The following is a 25,311-nucleotide window of genomic DNA, read 5'->3' as shown; positions in this document are numbered from 1 at the left end:
ACAGGCCAATTTTTGTTGTTGTTGTTGTTGTTTTTAAAGAAACCTTTGCTCAAAGATTTCTGGCAAGTTGAACATTAAAAGTCAACAGTCTTCAAAGCCACTTCTGTGTCCATCTTTGGTCTAGAGACTCCCAGTGGGCCTGCTGGGCTGTGGGGGAGGGGAGGAGGCTGGACTTCTTTGTTCTTATGAACGTCACTTAGTTGTCCAAGGGGGTTTCATCTCGACAGGTACACAAATGCATACAATGTACCTTGGTTAGACTCGCTCCCTTCATGGCCCTTTTTCCAAACCAGTCTCAACATGCTTCTTTGTTCCATTTTCACACATGCACATAAAGTATTTTGGCCACCCTACGAGTGCACACAACCTGGACATGACCTGTTTTAGATTCCTGTCATTCTTTTTTTAGTGTATGCTAATGCTGCAAGGATTTCACTATGGTATTTCCATGTGTACATACATACTTTAATCAGATTGACCCCCTTATCTGCCTTCTCTTACCCTATCTCTCTACCCTCTAGTATCCAACTGTGTACAGTAAGTTTCCTCACTCACAGATGCAGTGTATTTCAGTATTTTTTACTTTCTGTTTTTCTCCCCCACCTCCTGAGCTTATCCCTCACACAGTCACAGGATTACGATATTCTCTTTTTATATACACATATGTGTTTATGTATATATTCATTGTTTAGGTCTAAAATCCACATACTAGAGAAAACATGAGCCGGGTTCGGGAGGCTGGGCTTTGATGGCAGTGTCCTCAGGGGGCATGGTCCTCATTAGGACTGGGAGCCACAAGCTGTGGGGAGACCTGTTCTACACACTCTCCTTCCCTGCAGTTAAAGCAATCAACACCCTGCAGCAGCAAGACTGGGCCTAACCCTCGACTCACAGCAGCAGTAGTCTCCTTCGGAGACTCTCCTGAACCCTACTCCCAGAACTTGCTGATTCTTCCAAGGCTCCTTGGAATGACCAACATACCTGACAAGCTAGTGCTCATAGCCAAAAAACTACCTCCTTTAAGACTCAGAAAGAAATGAAGATACAGTTTATACCAATGTCACTGAAAAACAACTTCCCAAGAATTTGCAGGAGAGACCATGATTTATTCCAGGCCCCTTTCCTGCTTTCTAGCTGCTCCATTCTCCCTCCTTTCTACTTCTTGGCCTCCTATTCCTCCCCATCTCTTCACCACTCCATTTCTCTAGTTCCCTCCCCCTCCCCCTTTCTTCCTGTCCTCCTCTTGACCACCTTAGTCATGTAGGTATAGAGTTTACAAGGGATTATTAAAGAGCTGAAGTGGTAGCCTGGCACAATGATTCATGCCTATAATAGCTACTCGGGACTTGGAGATCAGAAGGACTGTGGTTTGAGGCCAATCTGGGTAAAAAGAAAGACCCTATTTCAATCAATATCTGGGTGTGGTTGTGTATGCTTGTCATGTTAGCTATATGGAAAGAAAAAAACAAGAGGATCAGAGTCCAGAGCCTGACCCAGGTGTAAAAGCAAGAGCCTATTCCAAAGGTAAATAAAGCACAAAGGGGCTATGGCTCAAGTGATACAGCACCTGCCTAGCAAGCTTGAGACCCTGCATTCAAACCTTAGTACACCAAGAAAAAGAGTGGGGGAGAACTAAGTACTGTGAAGGTAACCAGGAGTGCTGGCCAGCAGCTCTGCTTTGGGGAAAGGAGTGGTCAGTTGGTACTGACAAGGTTTGTGGACCTCTAAGTCCTGGAGGAAGGTTGGGCTTCTCCTATCTTCTCCCTTGTAATATGAGTCCCTTGAACATCTTAACTACCATCAAGATCTTCAATGGAGTTCTGAACTTGGCTCATTTTCCTCCCCACACTTAACTAATCTGCTACTTGTTAGCAAAAATAGGGAGTGACTCAATCCCCGGTCCATCCCCTTTCAGACTCATAGGCTATCTACTGAAGTCCCAAAGGTCCCTCTTTCATCCCCTCTGGTTTGATCTACAAAGTGTCCACACAGCTGAGTCCTGGCACCAACCCTCCCCAACCTGCCCTTAGTGTGGACAACTCCACCTGGGAGCCAGGTGCCTTCACATGAGTGGTGTCACCAAGTTCTTGACAGGGAATAAACACTGTTGTTATCTGGCTTCCTGTCATCCTCTTCCTCTTCTTCCCACTATTCAAGGCCATCTTCCCGTCATTGCCACAAGTGTCCAAGAGTTTGTCCTGAACCAGCTTGTCATGGTTATGTGCAGTGGCTGCTGGGGCACTTGTCCCTAAAGCAGGCAGCGTGCCTTGAGGTAGAGGCGACAGCCCTTCATGGCTTAGATGTATGCGCCTACTGGAAGACTGGTGCTAGCCAGGACAAGGTAGTTTCTCAGCAAAGGGTAAAGGGGGTTGTCACCAGGCCCCTGCCAGAAAGCCTTGGGATCATTCCAAAGTAACTGAGCCAAAGATGTGATTTTAATTGTCTTGGAAATGCGTAGGTACTAGAGGAGGGCTGTCAAATCACAGTCCATCCAGCTCCCTAGGGGATACCTAGAGGCCCTGAGAGGACTCTAAGTCTTGTGAAAAGGCCCTGCTCCTAGCTTACAAGACGATATGGATGCTTGGCCCTAGGTCAAATTTAGCATTCCACAAAGTGGTAGGAGCCATGTAGCATGCCTAGGCCCAGGTCAGGTACTCTAGCTCCTGGTTTGAAGTGAAGTGGACTGCACTTTCTTTTTGTATGGCTCCCCAGATTTCCTTTAGCAACTTCAGGGGCTGGATTAGCCCTCAAACCCACAGAAGACGCAGGCCCACTGCACACAAGCACACCATGCCTGCCACTCACCATCCGCTTCATCTCCTTGGACACCTGGTTGCCACCCAGGTGGTTGTAGAAGGGGCGCTCAGCGCCCCAGTGTGGAGGGTTGTGCCCAATGGAGTTGGTTCTCTGGCGGTTCATCTTAGCGATCATGGCCTTTTCTTCTTTCTGAAAAGTGACCCAAAAGCATCAGCCTGTAAATAGGCCCATTGGGAACTGTGTGTAGGGAGATCCTCACTCCTCCCGGGAATACATACTCAACCAAGCAGAGTTAGAGGCATTTCCCCTCCTTCTGCACACAGCCCAAGGACTGTCAGGATCCTAGAGCTCTCAAACACTAGCATCTCAGACACCCCAAACTCCTATGCCAGCCGGGACTGTCCCAATGGACAGTAAAAAGTGGTCTTGTGAGAAAGGGGTTGTTTGTAAGGTGTTCTCTCTTTAAGTCAGACAACAAAATTCTATCCTGAAGCCCCTCAAAACTAATTTCATATCCTTCCCTCTCCACAGGCTTAGTGGATGCATGGCTGCTTCCTCTCTTCTGCTCTGGGGGCACTGTAGGAGGGATGAGCCACGCCAGCTGACTTCTAGGCCTCTCACCCTGTCAATTATGAGGCTCTGCTCATTGGAATGGGGATTCAGGACAAGGGATGTCTCTGTGTACAGCCTCAGGGAGGAACAGAACCTGGGGCTGAAGGTGTTCAGGGCAAGACTGAAGGAGAGAACCTTTGGGACTCCAGACTCCACCTAACTTCTCCCCTAGGCAATTTCTAGCAGAAGACAGTAGGATGTGCCTCTGCTCCAAGAGAAGTTTGGGTCACTGAATCCCAAGATTCAGATTGGACATGACTGTACAAATAGAGCCTCCACCAGCTGCAGTACTCGCCCTGGCATGTCTGCCTCCTGCCTGTCTATTCTCCCAAGTGAGCATCAGAGGTAAAGGGTTAGGGGAGGCCTGAGGTAGCCCTTTCCTCAACTACCTCCTTGCTGGATGAGGGGCTGGGGGCCACTCAGTGTGTTCCAGCGAACACTGTGGGATGGGGTTGTCACTCTCTCCATCTGTCTGCCTCTACTTCATCTCCTCTGGGCCATTTATCAACTAGAAGAACCCACAGTAGGAAGAAAGGCTGGAGGCCCTGTGGACCAGAAGCCGAAACAAGAATGTGGGAAGGACATGAGAAGCATCAGTTCATCTGTACTCTGGACAAGAAACCAGCAAATGTTTACAAATGTGTCTGTGATGTCCTGAGAGGCTGTCCTCAAAGCGCCCTGAATTCTCCCATAGCTCTTTTCTGCAGGGAGTGAATGAGTCTGGTGCAGCCCCTACAAAGGCCAGAGGGGTACGCAGAGCAAGGTGCTCCTTTCCTGTCCCTCACAGGGGGGCACTGCTCTGTCAGCTCTGCTTCCCCTTGAAAATCAGGTGCTGCTGTGCTGTTCTCACATCTACAGTGTTTCCAGTCTAACTCCTGAAGAAAAGAACCAGGAAGTCTTTCTCCACCAAAGGGCACCGACCCACAGAGCATCAGCTCAGTGAGAAGTATCAGGTATTTTAATGTAGAGAGAATAGAAAATGTTCATTTGTTTTAAAAATGAAGAATGTGAAACGTGACCCTATTTAAAAATAGAATCCAGAAGCCTGCTAATAATTCAGTTTCATATTCTGGCAAATGTGGGCTGGGACAGAAAAGGGTAAAAGAAAGAGACAAGAAAGTAAAAAGAGGAAAAGACAGTTTCAAGAATCAAAGACATAGATGAGGGTTGAGGTTGACACAGGTTTGTCCAACAGAACGATAATGAGAGTAAGAAAGAGCTAGACAGAGTGAGGTAGTAATTATGAGAATAAGAGAGAGTGAGGAAGAGAGAGAGAGAGAAATATCCCTTTGGTAAAAGACAGGAGGAGATATAAAGAACACCTGCTGCTTCCGCTCCATCCTGTAGCCTTCTGAACTGAGGCTTGCTGCAGTTGAGCAAGAGACAAATGTTCCCCTTTTGCTACCAGCCTTTGCAGGGCCTGACTCAATCCTGCAGAAGCCACTACTACATAAGGAATTTGTGACTTTGCTCAAGGAAAGAGGAAGAAGAGAAGGAAGCAACCAGCCATTAAAATGAAAACATCCCTCTGGAAATGAACGGGCTGCTGGCTCCCAGGCCCTGGCCTACAGACCCGCTTCTGAGTGCAGCGCAGGATGAGGAAGGTCTCAATACTGTGTTCCTTGAGGTAGGCGTTGCGCTCGCCCCCACAGCCTGGCTCCACCTCGTAGTCCCCATTCAGATAGTTGAGTGTGGCTTTGGTGATGTGGATGCGTCTGTAGGCGGGAAGGGCAGAAAATGTGAACTCACCACTCATGCTCCAATTCAAAACAACACTGCAACTCTGATAAAACCCCAATGCAAATCCCAGGCCCCAAAACTCAGGCTCAGATGTATACCCCAACTTCTGTCAACACAGCACTTAAAGGCCAAGTTCCAGCAAACATCAACACATAATTTCACACTCCACCTAGCATGGGTCCTATCTCCATTGCCTAGAGAACATGTCCTCCAGTCCTACAAACCTCATTCCTACTCAAAAGTCAGAAATGGCTTACAGTGACTACAGGTCTGAGCCCAAATCTTCCCAGCTTGGTATCCATGCCCTGTTTCTCCTAGTTGTCCTTAAAAGACCATCTGCTCTCCTTTCAGTGTTTAGAAATAATGGGTCTTCCCACACCTGGGACTCATCTTTGCTTAGTCCCTCAGCCCCAAGCTCTCCCTACCTCAACTTTTCTCATCTGTTCCAACCCTGCCCAGTTACCCAGGATAGCTGACGCTTCACCTGGCCACTGAGAATTAGTCTCTGTTCTGAAGGTGATTCTATTACATCTCAAATAAGACACCTCTTGGGGGCTGGGAATGTGGCTTAGTGGTAGAGTGCTTGCCTAGCATGCATGAAGCCCTGGGTTTGATTTCTCAGTACCACACACACAAAACAACAACAAAAAAAGATACCTCTCCACATATTGCCTATGGGGTGAGCTAAATGATTTGCTGAGTTGAAGAAAATCCTCCCTTCCTTCTCCTTTTTTCTCCCACAGATTGAAGAGTTGGACATTGAGCTCCCAGCCTTTACTTACCCAGCCTTGCCACCAGCCTCCATGTGGTTGGCCAGCGTGACGTCGTTAGACCAGACGTCGAACTGCCACTTCCTGAGACCAAGGACACCGCAGTGTACTCTCCCGCTGTGAATTCCCACGCGCATGTTCACGTTCACCCCTGTCACTTCCCGGACCAACCTGGGGATGGAGCAGGGGTAAGGCTGGGAGAGGGTCAGGGGCCAGGCACACAGAGTAGAAATGAGGCTGGAAGGTGTAGCTGAGGGTGGGAGGAATGGGAAGGTGTTAGGGTCAAAAAGGCATTTCTCTCTGATCTGGCCTAGAGTGTGAGATGTTCAATCCGAAGAAGACTGAGGGATGGGACTGCACAAGTGCTCAGAGCTGCTCAGGTTCACTAACCTAAGAAGTGCTGTTCCTGATCTTGGCCACAAGGTGGCGGGGTATTGCACACTAAAACCAACACTCTCTCTCTCTCTCTCTCTCTCTCTCTCTCTCTCTCTGCTATTGCTACCCATAGTCAATTAGACTACATTCACACAAATATAGGGGTTCTTTAGTGCCAACTGGGATCTAACAGTCACTTCAAAACCCAATCATAATGCTTTTGGGGTAAGACAAAAGTGGATTTTGGATTATCTATTTATTGGGTTGATCCAAGTTGCTGATTCTTCAACATTAGGAGGAGGCTGGAGAAAGGTGGTTACCTGGGTTTTAGGGGAGGATACGTGCCCTGATTAGGAGAAAAGGGGAGCCCGGGTAGGGACAGGGGTCTAAGGGTACTCTGTGTCCTATAGGGCAGCCTCTAAGCCTGCTACATGCACCATGTGCTCAAGGATCCACAGAAGATGGGAAGAGTCCTCTATGTATTGCCTCCCATATCGGGGAAGGGAGCTGCAGAGCAGGAGGGAACCTAAACAGCTGCACCTGGGACTCACAGGCTGCCCATGGTCTGTAGAAGAGGGTGTGGGTGCTGGGGGCATGTGAATGCAAGTCGTTTTCACTTTTGGGGGACCAGCCCTTCCTCACAACCTGAGCATAGATGCAAACTCAGCCAACTTACAGGAGCAGTAATCTGACTTGCCGTGTGCCCTCCACCTCACCCTACCAGAGAGAGGAACACTCAGGTCATCCATCATTTCTCCTGGGATCTACTCGGTTAATGCTTTTACTGTAGCAATGCCCTCCTCATAATACTTTGTCTCTCTTGCTTTGTAGTGTCCATATGAAGTATGTGGCATAGAGCAACAGGCCAAGCCTCTCCCACCCACATGATCAGTTCTGTCTTCATCAGTCTTTTGGCTGGTCAGTCATTAGGTCCAGCTGTGGGCAGTCCTCTGGAGTGGACAGCATGCTGAGGTGGGCACTTACGAGATAGCCTCGATCATATCCATGCCCATCTCCACACAGCAGTGGGCATGGTCAGCCCTGGCTTCAGGCAGCCCGGAGACACAGTAGTAGCAATCCCCCAGGATCTTAATCCGTAAACAGTGATTCTCCTGCAAAGTAAATTCACATTAAAAATTAAAAACGGTGAGAGAGGGAGTGAGAGAGAAGGAAATGGGCAGCTAACAGATTCACCCCATGCTGCAGTACCTTGCTTTATAGGGTGGTAAATGCAGTCAGTACTGGAACTTTTGTCTGGCCCCAGCCAGGCTTATAAGGAGGGCAGGACTGGGTGGTGGGCTGAGGGGGCAGGCTAAGCAGCCCACAGGGAAGCACTGTAGCCAAGCCAAGGAACTCACTGTTATGAACCACTGCTGAACAGTTGGCTGGTCCACTGCCCTCACTAACTAGGAAAGCCATACCAGCGGGTTAGGGGAGGCTTCAGGCATAGGGGGAGCATCCCTGGTCCTGATCTATGCTCTAGGAGTGAACTCTGACTCTTGGGCCAAGATTCTATGGGTGGTTTTATTTTTCTTGTTAAACAAAAAGACTGAAGCAGGCACAAATAAGCTTGAACTAAACTTCCCTTGGCTCTTGGTCTGTCTGAGACTTTTAACATTGTTCTGCTAAACCGGTAAGCACATGAGTGCCAAGAAGCCAACTGAGCTGCAGCACCTGCCACTGTTCCTTGCTGGGTGAAGGAGTTGCAGGGATGCTGGCAGGCCACCGTCAATCCATTGCTGGGAGTCGGATGGGCTGTCATTAATCAGCAATTATGAGCTGCCACGCTCTGCCATGAAGCTGAAACTCTGGGACTTAAGTGTCTGTGTGGCCTCAACTCTTTAGAGACCCATTCAACTCCCAGGGGATGAGCATGGCCTATGCACTTAGCGCAAAGCCCAGTGGTGTAAAACCACTACCAATGCTTGCAGAGGTTCTGAACGGCCCCCAACCACACCAACCTCTTATCTAAAGTTTGGCCTGGAGTCCTGTTTATGAGCCAGTGGACATTGTACTAAGTTGCCACTTAGAATGGTTCTGTAAAAGCGTAGGCCAGGGAAGGATGATGGTGTAAGAGTGCTCATTGCAGATTGCCAATTTATGAGTGTGTCATTCACCTCTTCCTGCTGTTGTTTGCATTTTATCCAAACATTGGAGAACCTCCAGGGATGGCACATGTTCTCCTATCTCTCTGGAGAACCTCAAAAGACACGTATCTGATTTGCCCCAAACAGAAACTATGTGGGGGAATCTCGGTAATAGGACCCGCAGGCAGGTCTTGCCACCCCCTTACATACACTGAGATGAGGAGAGTTTTCCCGTCCCCTCTGTGGAGGGGAAAGCAGCTCTGATTGTGTGGCTGATGCCACACACAGCTGATGCCCGGTGTAAGGGTACACGCCTGCAGCCCAGGTTGCCCCTCTGCCTGCCATCCGTTCCCAAGGGCAAATTCTGCCCAGCAGAACTGGCACCCTGGCCTGTGCCCATCCCAGGAGGTCAGCAGATCCTTGATATCAGGTCCCTCCCTCAACAGCCCAGACTGACCACCCTCGGGCCCCGGCTCAGGGTGACTCACCGCGGCCAGCTTGTCAAAGCGGGCGAAGAGCTCATTGAGAGTCATGACCAGCTCCTGAGCAGTGCACTGGGATGCCAGACTGGTGAACCCCTCGATGTCGGCAAAAAGGATGCTGGGGAGACAGGTGGCAAAGCGAGACCCTGCTGTAGCCTTCAAATGCACACAGTAAATCCCAATGGAAATGTGACGGTGTTGTCCCAGTGCCCATGTGTGAAGGTGGGACCTTCGCAAGGTGATAAGATTGTGAGGGTGGAGCCCTCACCAATGGAGTGATAAGAAAGAAGAAACCCAAGAGCTTACAACCTGGTTCTCTGCTCTCTGCCGTGGCACGATGAGATGCATACGTAAAACCTGTAAGAGAACCCTCAACAGAACCAGCTGGCTCTCTGATCTCAGGCTTCCAGCCTCTAGAACTATGAGCCTTAATAGGCTGTTTACACCCAGTCAGGTGTTCCGTTACATCAGCCTAAACAGATGAGGATGGGCTTCTACAAGGAAGGAAAAAGTAATGGATGCAGCCAGGATCCAGCTTAGGCAGCTCAAGCCTTAGGGGGGCTGTGGTCAGCAAGCATCCTTAGAGACCTCAAACAGCTGCTGGGGAGCTGACAGAGGCCCACACTTTGGAGATGTTGGCCTGGCCTGCTAGCTGGGAGCCCTGCTCCTGTTCTACCCAAATCCTCACTGTACCCTCACGTCTAATCAAGAGGGCAGGAGGCAGAAGGGGTCCGGGTGTATGCTCTTTGAGCCTCCCACTTCCCCTAATTCCAAGCAGCCTCTCAACACTCCTCTATTGGCATCTGTTCCAATTGGCAATGTGCCTGGAGATGAGGGCACTTGATGTACGTGCTCTGGAGGGCACCTCAGTCCCAAGAAGATCTCACTTTCCTGTCCCACAGAGAAGAGAACCCAACCCCCAGGGGACCCCAAAAGCAGGAAGGAGAGAAAAGATACCACCACCACCCCCACAACTGGCATCTGAAAGCCTGCAACTCATCCACCAGTGCCTCTGGCCTCACCATCCAGGTGCATTAGCATAGGATCCAGCTGCCTGGATCTCTCCAGCTTGTCCTTTAGGTGTTTCCATTGAAAAGACCATGAAGCCAGAATTTATGGGTATAAGGACTCCTTATACCCATAGATTTCAGTGTTGGTTGGTGGTGATTGTTTGCACTCTCCTTCCTTCCCCTTCTTCTTCTTGGAAAACAAAAATGTATTAAACTTCACTGCTGAAATGATGCTGGCAGTGAGCTGCGAGCCTCTGCCATGTCATCCTACCGAGTGAGGGACTTATGTCCCCAGCTCACAGCGCAGGGAGTAGGCCTCACAGGGGAAGACAGAGAGCAGCGCAAGGAGCTCTGCCGAGCCTGAGCACTTCCTAGTGAGCCTCAGGACTCCTGAGGCTCCAGGATCCATGGCCTTATTTTTAAAGTTAAGAATAAGAACTGAGTCTATTAAGCCATTATATCCTAAAAATGTGATGGTACATTAAGTTGAATCTTTATCTTTTTATTGCACATCAGCAAATTATTAATATAATGTAAACTGACCAAATTGAGCTAATTAACATATGTATCACCACAAAGTTACTATTAATACCTCTGCTTTGACTGAAACACTACATCCTGTGGGGGGTGGGGAGGGTGGGGATGGTCAGCGTTTGACAAGTCTTTTTTTTTTTTTTTTTTGGTCCGGTCGTGGAGCCTGAACTCTGGGCCTGGGTGCTGTCCCTCAGCTCTTCAGCTCAAGGCTAGCGCTCTCCCACTTGAGCCACAGCGCCACTTCCGGCTTTTTTGTTTTTGCTTATGTGGTGCTGAGGAATGGAACCCAGGGCCTCAGGCATGCAAGGCAAGCGCTCTACCACTGAGCCATCTTCCCAGCCCTTGACAAGTCTTTTTAGTCTGTGTTGTATCACCCAAGGCCCTGCTGTCAGAGGTAGTGAACAGTGCTGAACCAGTGCCCCTGTAGGAGAGGTACCTCATCCACCCCAATCATTCAAACTGGCCAGCCATTCCTTCCCAAGGGAGCACAATAAATTTACTCCCTCCGATTTATTCCTTCCTTTGCTGCCTTCTGGCTGTCCCTGGCCTGTGTGGCCAGAGAGGTCTCTCCTCGTGGGAACTGTAACAATCTTTTCAAGAGTAATTGTCTCCTCATCCGTCAGCCTCACATACTTGGACTACAATAAAACCTGTATGCGAAAGTGCGCTGCTTTCTGATCCTAACATGTATGAACCCACTTATGCCTCATAACCACTCCCTGAGCTCAGTATCCTTTTACAGTGAGAAAATGAAAGCACAGAGAGGTTGAGTCACGAGTGTAAGACTACATAGGCAACTGAACCCAAACGCCAGGGGTAGAGCCAGTATGTACTATACTGTTGTCAGCTCCTCAGCCAGATTAAGTGAAATGTCCCATACTGTGACCCTTCACCCTGGCACTGACTATGGAACAGAGAAAAGCACAGATATACAGGTGGGCCGCAGGTGGGCCTAGGCCAGGCTGCTGTGGCCCTGCTGAGACAGGTCATTCTCCAGAGCTCACCAGACAACAAACTAAACCACCAGACAGAAAGAGGCAGAGCCCCCAGGGAACATATCAGGGATTTGGGCCAGGCGGTCCACCCCCCAGGACAAACACAGGAGCTGAGTTCATACCTGAGTGCCCAGCGATCCAGTCCCTGTCTAGACCAGAGACAACTACAGGAGAGAGAGCAGAGAGAATGAGGGGATAGGACAGGTATGAAGGGTGCTACAAATAAGAGCACAAGAAGGGAAGAGGAGGAGTACAGGAGACACCTTCTAAAACAGTCAAAGGGCTAAGAAGCCTGCTCCAGAGAGACCAGAGCTCCATGGTGTGGTCTGAGAGATGAGAGGCGTGAGTTCTGAGGCCTATGACGCCTGGAGGATGAGCTTTCTGCCCTGCCTGGAGAGAAGCTATGTTATGACACCTGAGTATGCTGGAGCAACAGTGTACGCCTCCAATCTGGCCCCCCTTCTCCATGTGTCTCAGATGACCACCCCAATCTACCTGGGGACAAGGAGATCTCTCCTCCCAGTCTCTGTAAAAGTACCTGTTATATAATTTCCTGGAAATTGTTCATCTCTCGGGAAATCAAAACCAAGGTAGGATCAAGATCAGCTGCACGTGAGCCAAGAAACCCAGTCAGCAAGTGTCTGTCCCTTAGGCTAACGTCTAGCTTCAGTACTTCAAATGCAAGGTTGCCAGACACCAGGCTATACACCAGGCTCAATAGCCGCGCCAACCTGAGGATACCCAGCAAAAACCTGGCTTTGTGGTTGTCGAGCCTCCAATGGTAGAAAGAGCAAAGGCAGGACTGCTACTGAGACAGATAACCCCCTGTACCAAGCACAGCAGAAGAGGTGGAACAAGGGTTGGCCAGAGAAACATGAGGCATGTATGGATCCGGAGGCTTCTCTGAGCTCTGAGCTCACTAAGCCACCTAGGAAGGACAAACACTGCGATGTTCAGGCCTGTGATCACTGTCTACAGATGACCTCACCAGCTGTGTGAGCTCTTTTCTCTACCACAGGTATTACACGAGACAAAAGGTCCTTAGGCCTACATCCTGGTGTTTTTAGTGTCCCCTGGGGAGACCATCTATGGAGAGGCCCCTGTGATTCTGACCTCATCAGTCAAGGTTGGGGCTGAGCCATTGATCATTATCTGCTCTGTTTTGTTTTTATTTGAAGCTCACCTGGTAGTCTTACTATGTAGCCAGGGTTGAGAACCTGCACTAGCTTAAACAGCACCTTCTCCAGGAAACTTCCACTACCTGATTTCAATTTATAATGACTCCCATAATGTCTATTCCCTGCAGTATTTTTTTTCATCATACTCTCAACCCCTTAGCCAGTTGTGTTTTCCAGTTGTAGTCGCCTATGGCCAACTGTGACCTGAAAATATAAAGAGGCAGATTGTACACCCTCCTTACCAGTATGATGAAACCCTCTGCCACCCTATTCTGTCTCACTCAGCATATGTACACTGTATATACCATCTGCCTGGTAGTCACCTTGGAGAAGGCTCAGTTACTATATTGACTGGCACCGTTATCACAGTACTTCTGTTCAAGTGACCTTCTTTAAATTATTAATGGCTTCAAAGCACAAGAATAGTAATGCTGGTAACTCATATATGTCAAAGAGAAGCTTTTAAAATGCTTCCTTTAAATATGAACTCTTACAGTAGTTATACTTGCTTGCACAGGAAGAAAAGCAACCACAAAATACACAGGGTTCAAACCCAATGACTTGTGGTTCAGGCATCTACTCAGGTGCTTGGAAAAATACCTTGATTTGATAAGGGTCAACAACAGCACTGTTTATTACTATTGGTGTTATTTGTGCTCCTGTTTCCCTTCACTACACTTCGAGCTCATGATTCTTGCTATCTCCCAGGTCCTCTATAATCTGCGATTAAAGACTGGCTAAGTGAGGGGCAGGCTCTAGCCCCCACATCTAGCATAATATCCAATATATAGTAGGAACCCACAATTAGTATGGTAAGACTGCCATAACAATGTGGCTTAAACAACAGAAATCTGTTCTTCACTATTCTGGAGACTGTTAAGTCTGAAATGAGGGTACTGGCAGGACCATGGCTGGACAGAAAGAGTCGTGGTTTCTTCCTAGATTCTGGTGGGTTTGTTGATCCTTGGCACCCCTCAGCTTGCAGCTGTATCACTAACTTACTTCTGCTGCTGTACTCACCTAGTATGCTCCCTGTACGTCTCCATTCATTACAAGGACACCAGTTGCATTGGACAAGGGGCCCACCACATTCTCAACCTGATTTCCTCTCCAAAGACTCTATAACAATTCCCTGTTATCTACAGGGGTTCTGCTCAAAGACCCTCAGGGGTCTGAAACCATGGAGAGCACAGAACTTCACAGGTACTATGTTTTTTCTATAGACATGTACCTATGATAAAGTTTAATTTATAAATTACATGGAGTAAGAGACTAACAACAATTTCTAACATTATGAATACAACAGTCATAATAATATACAATAATCAAAGTTATGTGCATGTGTGTGGTCTCTCTTTCAAAATAGCTTACTGTACTATTTTCCACCCTTATTCCCCTTCTTACTTGAGGTTAACTAGGGGTCACTAAAACCTCAGAAAGCAGAGTCTTGGAGAAGGGTGTTCACTGCATTTCCAAATAAGGTCACATTCACAGGTACCAGGAGTTATGACTTCAATATATCTTTTAGGCAGACCCAGTTCAACCCACAATAGTGCCTGCTGCTTGCTTGTCAAAAGGTAAGAAAAAGCCAAACTAGTTAGAAACTCCAAATTATGATGAGTTCTCTCTTCTTCCACATGGGGTCTCTTGGAGTCCCAAACATCACCTGAGGCTTGGGCCTGGCCCCTGGCAAATATTCCCCCAACTCCTAGAACAAGTAGGAGGCAAGATCACCAAGAACACAGACAGCTTCCTGGTCGGGGGCCAGGAGACATGGGAAATACATGGCCACATGAGGGCCACTGGGGTGGGCTTAGAGACCAGTCTCTCTAGCTCCTAGGCCTCTGCTCTTCTGGACTCTTCAAGGTTCTTCGCAGCTGCTAAGAGCCAGGGAAGGCAAGCAACTTGCAGGTGGCCAGCTTCTGACCTGGCAGGCAGAAGCTCAAACAAGGTCTTTGGGGCCCTGACTCTGTGCCCCATTGCCTCTCTTTGTGGACACTACCACCCCCTGTCAGAGGTGGAGGTGGCAGTGTCTGTTCTCTGCTCAGTGCAGGAGGATTGTGCTTTGCTGCCTGCAGAGTCTCCTTTGTGAGGTCTCCCAACAGCAGAAGGCCTAAATTTCCAGATGTGCTTCTTGGGGATTCTGAAGCCACTTCACAAGCCAGCCTTGGGCCTTGGTCAGCCCCACTCAAGAGGCCCTCTTGGGGCTAGGAAGGTGGCTCAGTGGTAGAGTGCTTGCCTTGCATGCCTGAGGCCCTGGGTTCGATTCCTCAGCACCACATAAGCAGAAAAAGGCAGAAGTGGTGCTGTGGCTCAAGTGGTAGAGCGCTAGCCTTGAGCTGAAGAGCTGAGGGACAGCGCCCAGGCCCAGAGTAAAAGGTCCTCTTGGCTACTGGCACAGACTTTCATGGCAGGTGCCCAGATACTGGGGTAAGGCCTATGCTTGGAAGTGAAATCCCTAACTCCTTTCTCCCTGCTTGTTACAATGACTCTTGCCTTAACTCCATAGGCACAAATGTCAAGTGCATCACCCTAGTTATCAAATAGACCCTTCTGCTTCCCTGCACAGGTTTAGCTCAGCTCTGTCCCAGGCATTTCTTCAGTGTTATTTGCTCTTGTTGCCAACAGGCCTGTCAGCATCTGGCCTTGCTTCCTTACACAGCCATATTCTGCAGCATCCCTGGACTGAGCTCTGCTTGTGGCTTGGGCAAGGTGGCAGTGCTGACAACCAGTCCCTCAGCACCGGGCACTGCGAGAGCTCTTACCCTATATCCTGAGTCAGTCTGTGGGGGGAGGTCATAAGGTATAGAATTGGAGCAGGAAGTAGTGTGGCAAGACCTCAGTCATCACTTAGAATGCTAGGCCCTATGGGATATGGTGGTGCTGTGGCACGAACCACCCTAGAGGCCCCCCAGAGCGTGGACTAGGAAGCTGAAATAGCTAGACATATTTATCTGTTTGTGACCAACAAGGACTTGTCCCCATCAGCATGCCTTCTCTCTTGTTCCAAATCACCCAGCCTGGAGAGTCACTTTGGTACATGCCCCTCCCCACCCCCTCCTCAGGTAAAGGAGGAGCAGTGCGTCATTCACATCCACTAGGTGAGTTAGCACCAGCAGGTGTGAACAGACGCCAGAGGGCTGATTGCCAAGCTGGGGAGGGGTGTAGGAAAAGAGGCAGGAGAGGATGCCTAATGAGCTGACAACACCCAGAGCCATCTGAGGGCAGCGGCTGGGAAAAGGCAGGGGGGCGGCAAAGGACAGAATGATGAACACACTGTTGTCTGCACAAATATCATCCAACATCACCAACAAGAGAATCTGCCTTGGGTCAGCTGTGCTCTCTACTCTTTTTTTAAAATTGTTTTTATTGTATAAATCCTGTACAGAGGGTTATATTTACATGAGCAAGGTAATGAGTACATTTCTTATCCAGCATTGTTTCCTCCTCCTTTGTTTTTCCCCTACCATCCCTTCCCTCCCACCTTTAACTCAGTCTTGTGCATACTAGGCAAATGCTTCCCCACTAGGTTATGTGTCCAATTCTGATCTTTTTGTCTTTTGAACTTCTTTGGTTCTCTTATTTGTTCTATTTTTTTTTGGACATTAACATGCCACTTTTTAATATGGTTGCGACTATCACCTGATTTTTCATTGTGCTCTCTACTCTTACAGAAAAATAAGACACTCACTGCAGCAAGTAGAGTCCAAGAAAAGGGATTTCAGGGGGCTTAGGGTCAAGGAAAGTCCTACAGTCTACTATGCTAGCCGTAGGGCCTCTTACAGACCCCATCTTACCCCTCACCCAGATCCTATCCCTACCATCCAAGCAATGGAACTGACTACACCACGTTCTGAGTGCATGCTCCTGCAGAATCTGGGGAAACAGTTCCTAAAAGAGACAGATGTGGAAGGAGGAGGAGATAGCACCAAGACCCAGCCACAGGTGGCAAGAGGTTGGGAGCTTTAGGTGTCTTCTCTGAAGGGCCTGGATTCCAAATCTTACTACAAAAAAAATGAGGCCGGTGCTGGGAAGGTGGCTCAGTGGTAGAGCGCTTGTCTTGCATGCATAAGGCCCTGGGTCAATTCCTCAGCCCCACATAAGCAAAAAAAAGAAAGAAAGAAAGAAAGAAAGAAAGAAAAAAGCCGGAAGTGGTGCTGTGGCTCAAGTGGTAGAGCATTAGCCTTGAGCTGAAGAGGTGAGAGACAGTGCCCAGGCCCAGAGTTCAGGCCCCACGGCTGGACACCCCCCCCAAAAAATGAGGCCTTTGTGTAATAAAAAAAATGTTTATGCTGGAAAGGTTGAAAACAAAATATTTCTTTTAAGACCCGATTCTAACTGGTCCCTCTTCTAGCTATTTTCCTTGACCTCCTCCAGCCAAAAACAATCTTTCTTATGTCTAAATTCTTAATAAATCAAAACCGATTACAAGTATGACAAAAGTATAGGCTGACAGGCTTAACTGATCACAAGACATAGAAAGTCCTTGCTGGCTGATGGCTCATTCCCCACTGACCCCCATTTAGTGACCCAGGAAAAACCCAAGACTTTGGTCCACCAGATGAGGATGCAGAAGAAAATGAACCCTTGTGCATGGCTGTAGGAAGGTCCAATGGTAAAAAGGGAAACAAGCAAAATGGTCCCTCAAAAAATGGAATATAGGCCCAGCAATCCCACTTCTGGGTATACACCCAAATGAAATGAAATGCAAGCAGAGACATGAACAGATATTTGTGTGCCCGTGTACACTGCAGCATCATTCACAGCATCCAAAAGGTGAAAGCACCCAGGTGTGCATCAATGGCTAGATAAACAGAATGGCGCTTACACAGACAAATGAGACATTAATGAGACATTATTCACTCCTTAAAAAGAAGGAAATTCTAACACATGCTGCAACATAGGCAAACATTGAGAACACTACACTAAGGAAAATGAGTGACAAAAAAGCACAAATTCTGTATGACTCTACTTCCACAAAATATTTAGAGCAGTCAGATTCATAAGGACAGAAAGCAGCATGGTGGCTTCCAGCAGCCAGCTGAGAGATGAGGAGTTGTTGTTTAATGTGTACATAGTTTTGGTTTGGGAAAATAAGTGTCTGGAAATGGATGTGGTGACAGTTACATAAGAATGTGAATGCATGCAATGCCACTCAGTTGTACACTCACAAATGATAAATTTCAAAGATGAATTTTTAAGTCTAGCTAGGCACCAGTGGCTCAGACCTGTAATCTTTGCTACACAGGAGACTGGGATCTAAAGGATCACAGTTCAAGTCCAGCCTGAGCAGAAAAGCTCACTAGAATCTATCTCTAAAAATTAGCTAGCAAAAGGTAGGTCTGGAGGCATGGCTCAATGATAGAGTGCCAGCTTAGCAAGAATGAGGCTCTGAGCTCAAATTCCAATACCATTTTAAAAAAGATGGTAATTCTTTTTACCACAACTCAAACAATAGTAGAGATCCAACCTCAGTTTTCCCCAACAGGGTTTGACTAGGTTGTCCAACTGCATTCCCGTAGCATTTCACTTAGTCCTTCTCTCACTGTGGGGGCTGGATAATGTTCTAAGGAACAAAGACATTCTCTTTTTCATAGCGGTAGCCTGGCTTGTAGTAGTAGCTCAGTTGTGCAATGAATAAAACAGCCACATAAATACCACCTATGTCTATAATTGGTATGGAAGTAGAATTCCGCAAACTTTGCCTAGCATCGGGCTCAAGGTGATAATGGATCATTTGTGTGGTCTAGCTGAGGACATGCAGAGAGGTAAATATTTTCCATCCTCTGCCAACAGGGGGCACAAACTACCCATGGGTATCTGAGCATCTGGTCATTATCATTCAGAACCACACCTGAGCCAGACACCAGAGCAACCTAGGGAATGTAGCCAAGTCCTTGAAGGAGACAAGAAAGGAGATTATAACCTTAAAAGCGGGGAGGAGTTACAGAGAAGGGATCAGAGGATGAAGGGCCAGGCATCTCTCTCCCTAGACCCTCCATCCTGTTTTCTCCTTCGTAGGCCACATCAGCAACCCCCTGTGCCAGGACTACAGGTCTAACACATAGGGCTCCTGGGTGTCAAGGAATGAGCCTTTTTTTTTTCTTTCTCTCTTGCACTCTAGCTTAGTCTTCTTGATTATAGCTGAACCTCTACCACTTCAGCCACCACCTCTAGTCATGATTTTTTGCCAGTTGACTGAAGACAAAGATCTTGTAGACTTTTCTGCCCAGGCTGGCTTCAAACTGTGATCTAAGCCTTTTGAGAAGCTAAGACTACAAGCATGAGCCACTGGGCACCTGACTTAATATGCGAGGCTTATCCAAGCGCTTGAATCGAGACTCCACCAACAACACCATCCTGAGTGGGGAGGGTGCTGGGAGCACTGATGGACCTTGGGAGAATCTTATTCCTCAGCATGGGACTCACACCCCACGGGGCTGAACTCTGACCCACTCTACCATCTACAACCTTTAAAAATTAAAGGGCTTAAGCATGAGCCAATCTAGTGACATACAAGGTCATCTTCATTCAGGAGGACTCACTGTAGATACGGAGAGCCCCGGGCATTCCCCGTGCCCTGCTGTTTTGGGTAGTAGGTTACAATGCCTTGATTCTGTCCTGGCAATCTTTCTATCTCTAAGGCTATCAGCCTGCAGCCTCCAGGCCAGGTCAGAGCTGAAGGTTTCCAGCCCCTCCCCTCGGTTCACCTCCCAGCAGCCCTGGCAGCCAGGATGGCCTCCTACCTGTCCTGCTTCCCATCTGTATCTTCTTGCCATTCTAAGAATGATCCTACTCGAGTAATTTAATATTGATACCCTGCAAGGCCCACATTTCCTGGTTGGCTCACCCAACTCCTCTCAGAGTAAAAACTGTGAAACTTCACAATTTACCAATAACTCCTCATTATCTAATGGTTGTGTTCTCTAACAGAAGGGACTCCACCACACCAGAGACGGCATGTTCTAAACTTCAAGCTGCTCTTCCTAGCTCTAGTCCACCTTGGCCCAGGCAGAGGTAAAACACATCTGAGTTCAAACTCCAGTACTACTAAAAACAAGTCTTTCCAAGTTCCCCCCAGAGCACAAGTGGCAAAGCTGGGGTGTGTACCAGTCTGCTCCAGGTGGATACTCATCTCCAGCCCTCAAGATCCACTGGTGAGGATGATCTGGGTCTGTCTGGTCTATCTATACTGGAATTGGGTGGTGTGATGCCTTCCCCAGCTGGTCTCTTCTTTGAGCACCTCTGAAGCTGGCTCAACTCCCTCCTCCCTTATAATCCCATAGCCCTTCCTGCTCCCAGAGCAGCCTCTGCTGAATATTCTGATAACTTCCTCTCTATCCTTCCAGGGATCAGAGGAGCAGCACAGTCCCCACCCAACACAAGTGGCTGCAGGGAGCAGGTACTTGTGCTATGGGAAGCAGATGGCTCCCAAGACATGAGCCTGATGGAGACCAGGGTCCCAGTCCGAGGGGCTGAGAGGAAGAGGTATCCGGGGAGGGATATGGGCATTAGGAGTGGGGTCTCTAGTGGCATCCTGGCCTTTGGCTTGCTTCATCCTACAGCCAGTGTTGGCCCAGCACCAAAGCCTCCTACAGGCTCTTTGGCCAGTACTCACTGGTACCCCAGGACTGTGTGCTATACAAATATTCTTTGGGCCAGAGGATGATGTAGCCTCAGAGAATGGTGGCCCCTGTCTGTCCTCTTTCCTTGCCCAGTTTAAACCCTTCTCCCCAGCATAGTCCTTAGATCTGCGCCGCATCTGTCACACTGTGGAGCTGATTTATTTTTCTTGTGGCCTTGCTCTTGGCGGGGCCAGAGAACAGCATGTCATCACCCTCTAAATATTACAACTCTGTGGAGAATTGATGAATGTGACTCATCACCTTCCCTTCTCCAGCTAGAGAACCCCAGGCCTTTCTCTGTTGATAGGGGTGGGACAGTAATCATAAAAAAAAAAAAAACTGTAACAACAGTCATTGCAGCTCCCAATTACTGAACTCACGTGTCAGAAATGGTGCCAAGCACTTTCCCCACATTGTTCCCTTTACACTTCACAGCCCTATTAAGTACTCCTTCTATGCTGTGATGTAGATGTGGAGCCTAAGATGCAGGGTGGCTCATGCCTGAAACTTGCCCTAGTCACACAACAGAGCTGGAATGACATGCAAAGCCGCTTAACCTGAACCCCATGAGATCTCCAAGATCCTGGTCCCACAGTGTGGCTTTAAACTATGATGCCCCTCACTACTATTCAACCCCAAACCAAAGCCAACTCCAACCCCAAAACACAGCCCAGAAAAGCACTTGTTTTCCCCAGCATGCTAAGGGTCCACAGTGAGCTGCCTAAGATATTCGCCTAAGATTGCAGTGGTATGCCACACCCTTTGATGTGTACCAGCCGCCTTTCTCCCTGGTGATTATTCAGTGCCCAGGAGAATTGTGGCCTTTAGTTCTCTTCTTTCATCTTTTTCCTGATTGCTGTTATTGATCCTGGTACATCCTAGACACATATACCCTCACTGTGGCTGGGGCCTGACTCATGTATGGGGAGGCTCAGGATGCTGTGATTAGGGCACTGGTTCTTTTCACCCAAAGTCACCACCACCAAGGGATAGGGTAGGAGGGACTGCTGCCATTCCCTGGGAGGATCACTGTGACCAGGCCTGAGTCAGTCCCTCAGATCAAATGGCCTAACTGGAGGGAGGCTCAGGGCTTGCAGCTGCGGGATGGAAAGGGGAGTAAGGCCTGCCTGTGGGCAGAGGGGCTAAAGGAGATGGCAGGGATTGGGCAGAGACACAGAGGAGGCTTAGCACACCAGAGGTGTTGCTATGCCAAGTAGAGAGCCTTTTCCTTACTTTGCCAGGCTGTTTCTGAGTGGTAAATTTTCTGGATTTCTTTCGTATTGTGCTTTACATTTAAATAGAAGCTTCGGAAGCTCTGCTGAGTTAGGAGTAAACAAGGAATGTACCTTCTGTCTGGCTCTTCCAGGGACAATAGCGAGGGCCAGTGAGATAGAGAAGACAAAACTGGACTGAGAGAAAATTCCACAAAGGGTGAGCTCAGAGGCTTGGCTCACTGTTGAGCCACTGTTTCCCCATCTTAAATTTGAGTCTCTGTCCTAATCAGAAAGGCTATTTCTTCCTTGCCACACATACCTCTCCCCCTCTCTCTTCACATTCCATCTATCCAAGAGTCAGGCTAAATAGACTCTGAAAGCAGAAAGCGTTTAATTGGGGGGAGCAATCCTCCTACTTAGCTGTGGGATTCTATACAAGTTATTACTCTCAGTGCCTCAGTTTCCTCACTTGCACAATGGGGACCGAATGAATGCATGGAAGTTCTCTGGCTGGGAGAAGTCTGTTCTGCAGAAGCAGGCGCTTGCTTGATCCCAAGTGTCTAGTGGACATGGAACACACAGGCAGATGTGAGGAGCAGCAGAGAAGCCAGCATGCGTGCTTCCCAACTGGCTCACCAGCCACCTCTCTGCCTCTGTCACTCTCTGGGCTCAGCCTCCTAGGGGTAACTCCTCTGCCAGGGAGACTAAGGCTGCTACTGCTTACACAGCCCTTCCAGACAAAGAGCACGGGTGGGCTTCAGAGGGGCTGGAAACTGAGCACAAATATGTGGTGCGGCTACATGTTTCTCACAAAGATGTGGCCTCCCAGTTGTGAGGGACAGATGGAATATACAAATTCAGATCAGCAGTCTGTAACTCCAGGGCAATTGGGGAGGCTGGGGAGGACTCTTCTCCTCTGCATGAAATACAGAGTAGTCCCCCTACCCCGCTACGCTCTCCCTCTCTCCCTCTCCCTCTCTCTGTCTGTCTCTCTCTGTCTGTCTCTGTCTCTCTGTAACAATTTATATGACCCACTGACTCCCTTTATTGAAAATGCAGCCCAAACCTCCAAAGGTTCTTTTTACAGCGACCTTAGAGGGCTCAGATTTTGGGAGAATTCACTCAGGGAGAAAGAAACTGGAAACTCACACAGTGGCTCCTTTTCTGGGCATATGGAGGATTAGGGGCTCTCCAGGAGCCCTGCTGGATGAAGGCCACTGTATCGCTTCATGTCCCGGTGGAACCCATAAGCAGATTTTGCACTCTATTAATCTACATCTGTTTGCATGTCCCTGCTGTCAGCGGCTTCTGTCTAGGGAGGTAGCTGATACACAGGGAGAGGAGTGTGAGCTTAGTTGCAAGGCTGACTTGGGTGTAACCCTGGCTTCAGCATCCTCAGCTACACAAAGGTATCTCTATCCCTCTGAGTTGAATTTGGAAATTGGGAGTATTGTTTGGTTCATCTTGCAGTGATATTAAATGGATCTGTGAGGCTGGGCAGTGGGTGGAGTGAGCCTGTAATCCTATTTCCTTGGGAGGCAAAAATTGAGGATCACAGTTCGAGGCCAGAGACTCCATCTCTACCAGTGTTGTGGGCTCAGTGGTGCGTGCCTGCCATCCAAGAAAGAGGGGAGCACCAACAGGAGAGAAGATTGCATCCCAGGCCAGGCTGGGCATAAAATGAGACCCCATTTCAAAATTAACACGAAAAGGGGCTAGTGGAGTAGCTTAAGTGGTAGAACATCTGTTTAGCAAGCATGAAGTCCCAAGTTCAAACTCCAGCACCGCCAAAAAGAAAACAAAAGATTAGGGATACTTGGTATAGCACCTGGCCTGCCTAGGCTTAGAAGGCACCCAAGCTGCCAGGGGTGATGAAGAGTGTGACACATGGGGGTCCCACGTTGATGTATTCTGTCTCCCTAGAAGTCAGGCTAGAAGTCCCCCAAGCAGCTAGTGTTGCTTTTTCTTTTTCCCCCCTCCCTCTCAATCCACTCCTGCAGCCTTCATGCTCCCTTCAGCCCTTGAAGGAAGCTAAAGAGGGCACAGTGATCGTTCACCTGGCATACAGAGCAACGGGGCTGGTCAGGGCCAGACAACACAGGCTCCAAGTTACCAGTCAGTCTGCCAGGCTGTGCCCTTTAAAAGGAAAAGAGGGGGGATGTCTTCCTTGGAGTCCACCTTGTCCTCAGCCCTACCTCACGTTGTCATGCTTCTGGATGTAAATCTTGTGGAACATCATATCCTCCTGCTTGGCGTTGATGTCTGCTTTCATCTCCATGGCAACGTGACGGGGAAGGACAGACAGAAGGAGCCGCTCCTGCGGAGGGAAACAGACGTGTTGTTCATCATCTCCTCTTCCTTGTGCCTGGAGAGCCTCCTCTCATCTGCATCTGTGTCCTGCCCTTAGCCCAGGAAGACTGCTCAGGCTCTCCCGAGGCTCACAAGGACAGCACCTGGAATGGAAGTGGAGAGGGAGAGGCCAGCCACAGTTCATGTACTGGGGCTCTCTTGGACACCTCTTGGTACTTCCTCTGAGCTTGTCACCCTGCTCCCTGGGTGCACCTGTGAGGACTACACATCCTGAGCTAGAAACTGAATGTTGGTATGTAACCCTGTACAAACTACCGAAGTCCTCTGACCCACAAGAGGTTTGTCATCTATAAAAGGGAGAGTTATTGACAGGATTAAGTGAAATTTATTCAATAACTCAGTTATCAAGTATTCACTGAGTCCCTACCATGTTCTAGATACGATTCTGAGTATCAAGAGTCCCAATTGGCAAGGTTCATCCTTCACAAAGTGTCTGGCTCGTGGGGGTAGAGGGTTCTATGAGGACACTGCGCAGACACTTGACCTAGGTGGAGGTGAGACGAAGTCATCAGAGAAGACTGCGTGGAAGGACCAGCGATGTTCCAATTCCACATGGGGAAGACAGTTCATGAAAAGAGAGATAGCAAGCCAGCTCTGAGGAACCCAGAGAAGCCTAAGCCAGCGACCTGGGAATAGGGGATAGGAGAAGCAGAGACAAGGGATGGACGGGACCCCATCATGGCAGGTCAGGCCAGCCGGCTATGGGGTCTGGATTTTGCCTCTTTCAGCTTCTTCTCTTGGGCCTGTGCAAGATGTGTACCTGCCTCCCATGTCGGATGGGCTCCGTGAGGCCCACCACTGCCCTCACTCCAGAGCAGGCTGTGACAGGCTCACTCACCCACTTCCCTTCTCTTGGGCCTTTTGCTCCAGCTGCCTCCCGCTCAGCCCTCTCATGCTCATCACGTAGCACCAGATGTTGGTCCCCCTTCCAGGTGGATCTGAGACTCTACTACTGTGGTGTCCTTTCTGCTTCCTTTCCCTTCTCCAGCGCCAAACAGAACACTCCCCATCCATGATCTCTTCCTGCCACTCCTGCCTCTGCCAACACACTGCGAAGCGTCTACCATCCATCAGCTCGAACACCACCTCCCACAGCTCCTGCCCAGGGTCCTTGGCCTCTGGCTGCCCACTTGGATGTCTTGTCTACCTTGACCTAAAACCCCTAACCAGACTGGCCTTCCCACCTTTTCACACCTCATGCTCCACCCACCACAGGCAGAGACCTAAGTCAAGACCCAACCATGTAACTAAAGTACTTTTACTTTTCGGATCTTACCTCTGGGGCTGCATTCTCTCCCCTCAACCCCAGGCTGAGCCCTAGTATCCAGCACCACAGTCCTGCCGAACTGGAAACAGCTCTGGAATGTGTCCTTCCCTTTCTGAGTCCTCCTTCATAGTGTAGGCTGTGCTCACCTCGCTCAGAGACTGAGAGTCCTCCTTCACGGTGTGGGCTGCGCTCACCTCACTCGGGGACTGTGAGTCCTCCTTCACGGTGTGGGCTGTGCTCACTCGGGGACTGAGAGTCCTCCTTCACGGTGTGGGCTGTGCTCACTCGGGGACTG

The 25,311-nt window shown here is 49.0% G+C and overlaps 1 protein-coding gene across 1 annotated transcript in view; it reads right to left on the bottom strand.

The window, feature by feature from the left end:
* The window catches only part of Adcy5 (adenylate cyclase 5), a 144,367-nt gene that overhangs the window by 27,073 nt on the left and 91,983 nt on the right, over nucleotides 1–25,311 (bottom strand). The window contains exons 12-17 of the mRNA XM_013019326.1: nucleotides 23,575–23,696; nucleotides 8,830–8,941; nucleotides 7,239–7,366; nucleotides 5,892–6,050; nucleotides 4,943–5,084; nucleotides 2,806–2,946 (exon numbers count right to left, since the gene is read on the bottom strand). Coding sequence (XP_012874780.1) covers nucleotides 2,806–2,946; nucleotides 4,943–5,084; nucleotides 5,892–6,050; nucleotides 7,239–7,366; nucleotides 8,830–8,941; nucleotides 23,575–23,696 — 804 coding nt within the window. The remainder of the gene's footprint in view (nucleotides 1–2,805; nucleotides 2,947–4,942; nucleotides 5,085–5,891; nucleotides 6,051–7,238; nucleotides 7,367–8,829; nucleotides 8,942–23,574; nucleotides 23,697–25,311) is intronic.

Source organism: Dipodomys ordii, unplaced genomic scaffold (assembly GCF_000151885.1).
Source record: "Dipodomys ordii isolate 6190 unplaced genomic scaffold, Dord_2.0 Scaffold45, whole genome shotgun sequence".
NCBI lineage: Eukaryota > Metazoa > Chordata > Mammalia > Rodentia > Heteromyidae > Dipodomys > Dipodomys ordii.
This window is presented reverse-complemented; position numbering and strand designations above follow the sequence as displayed.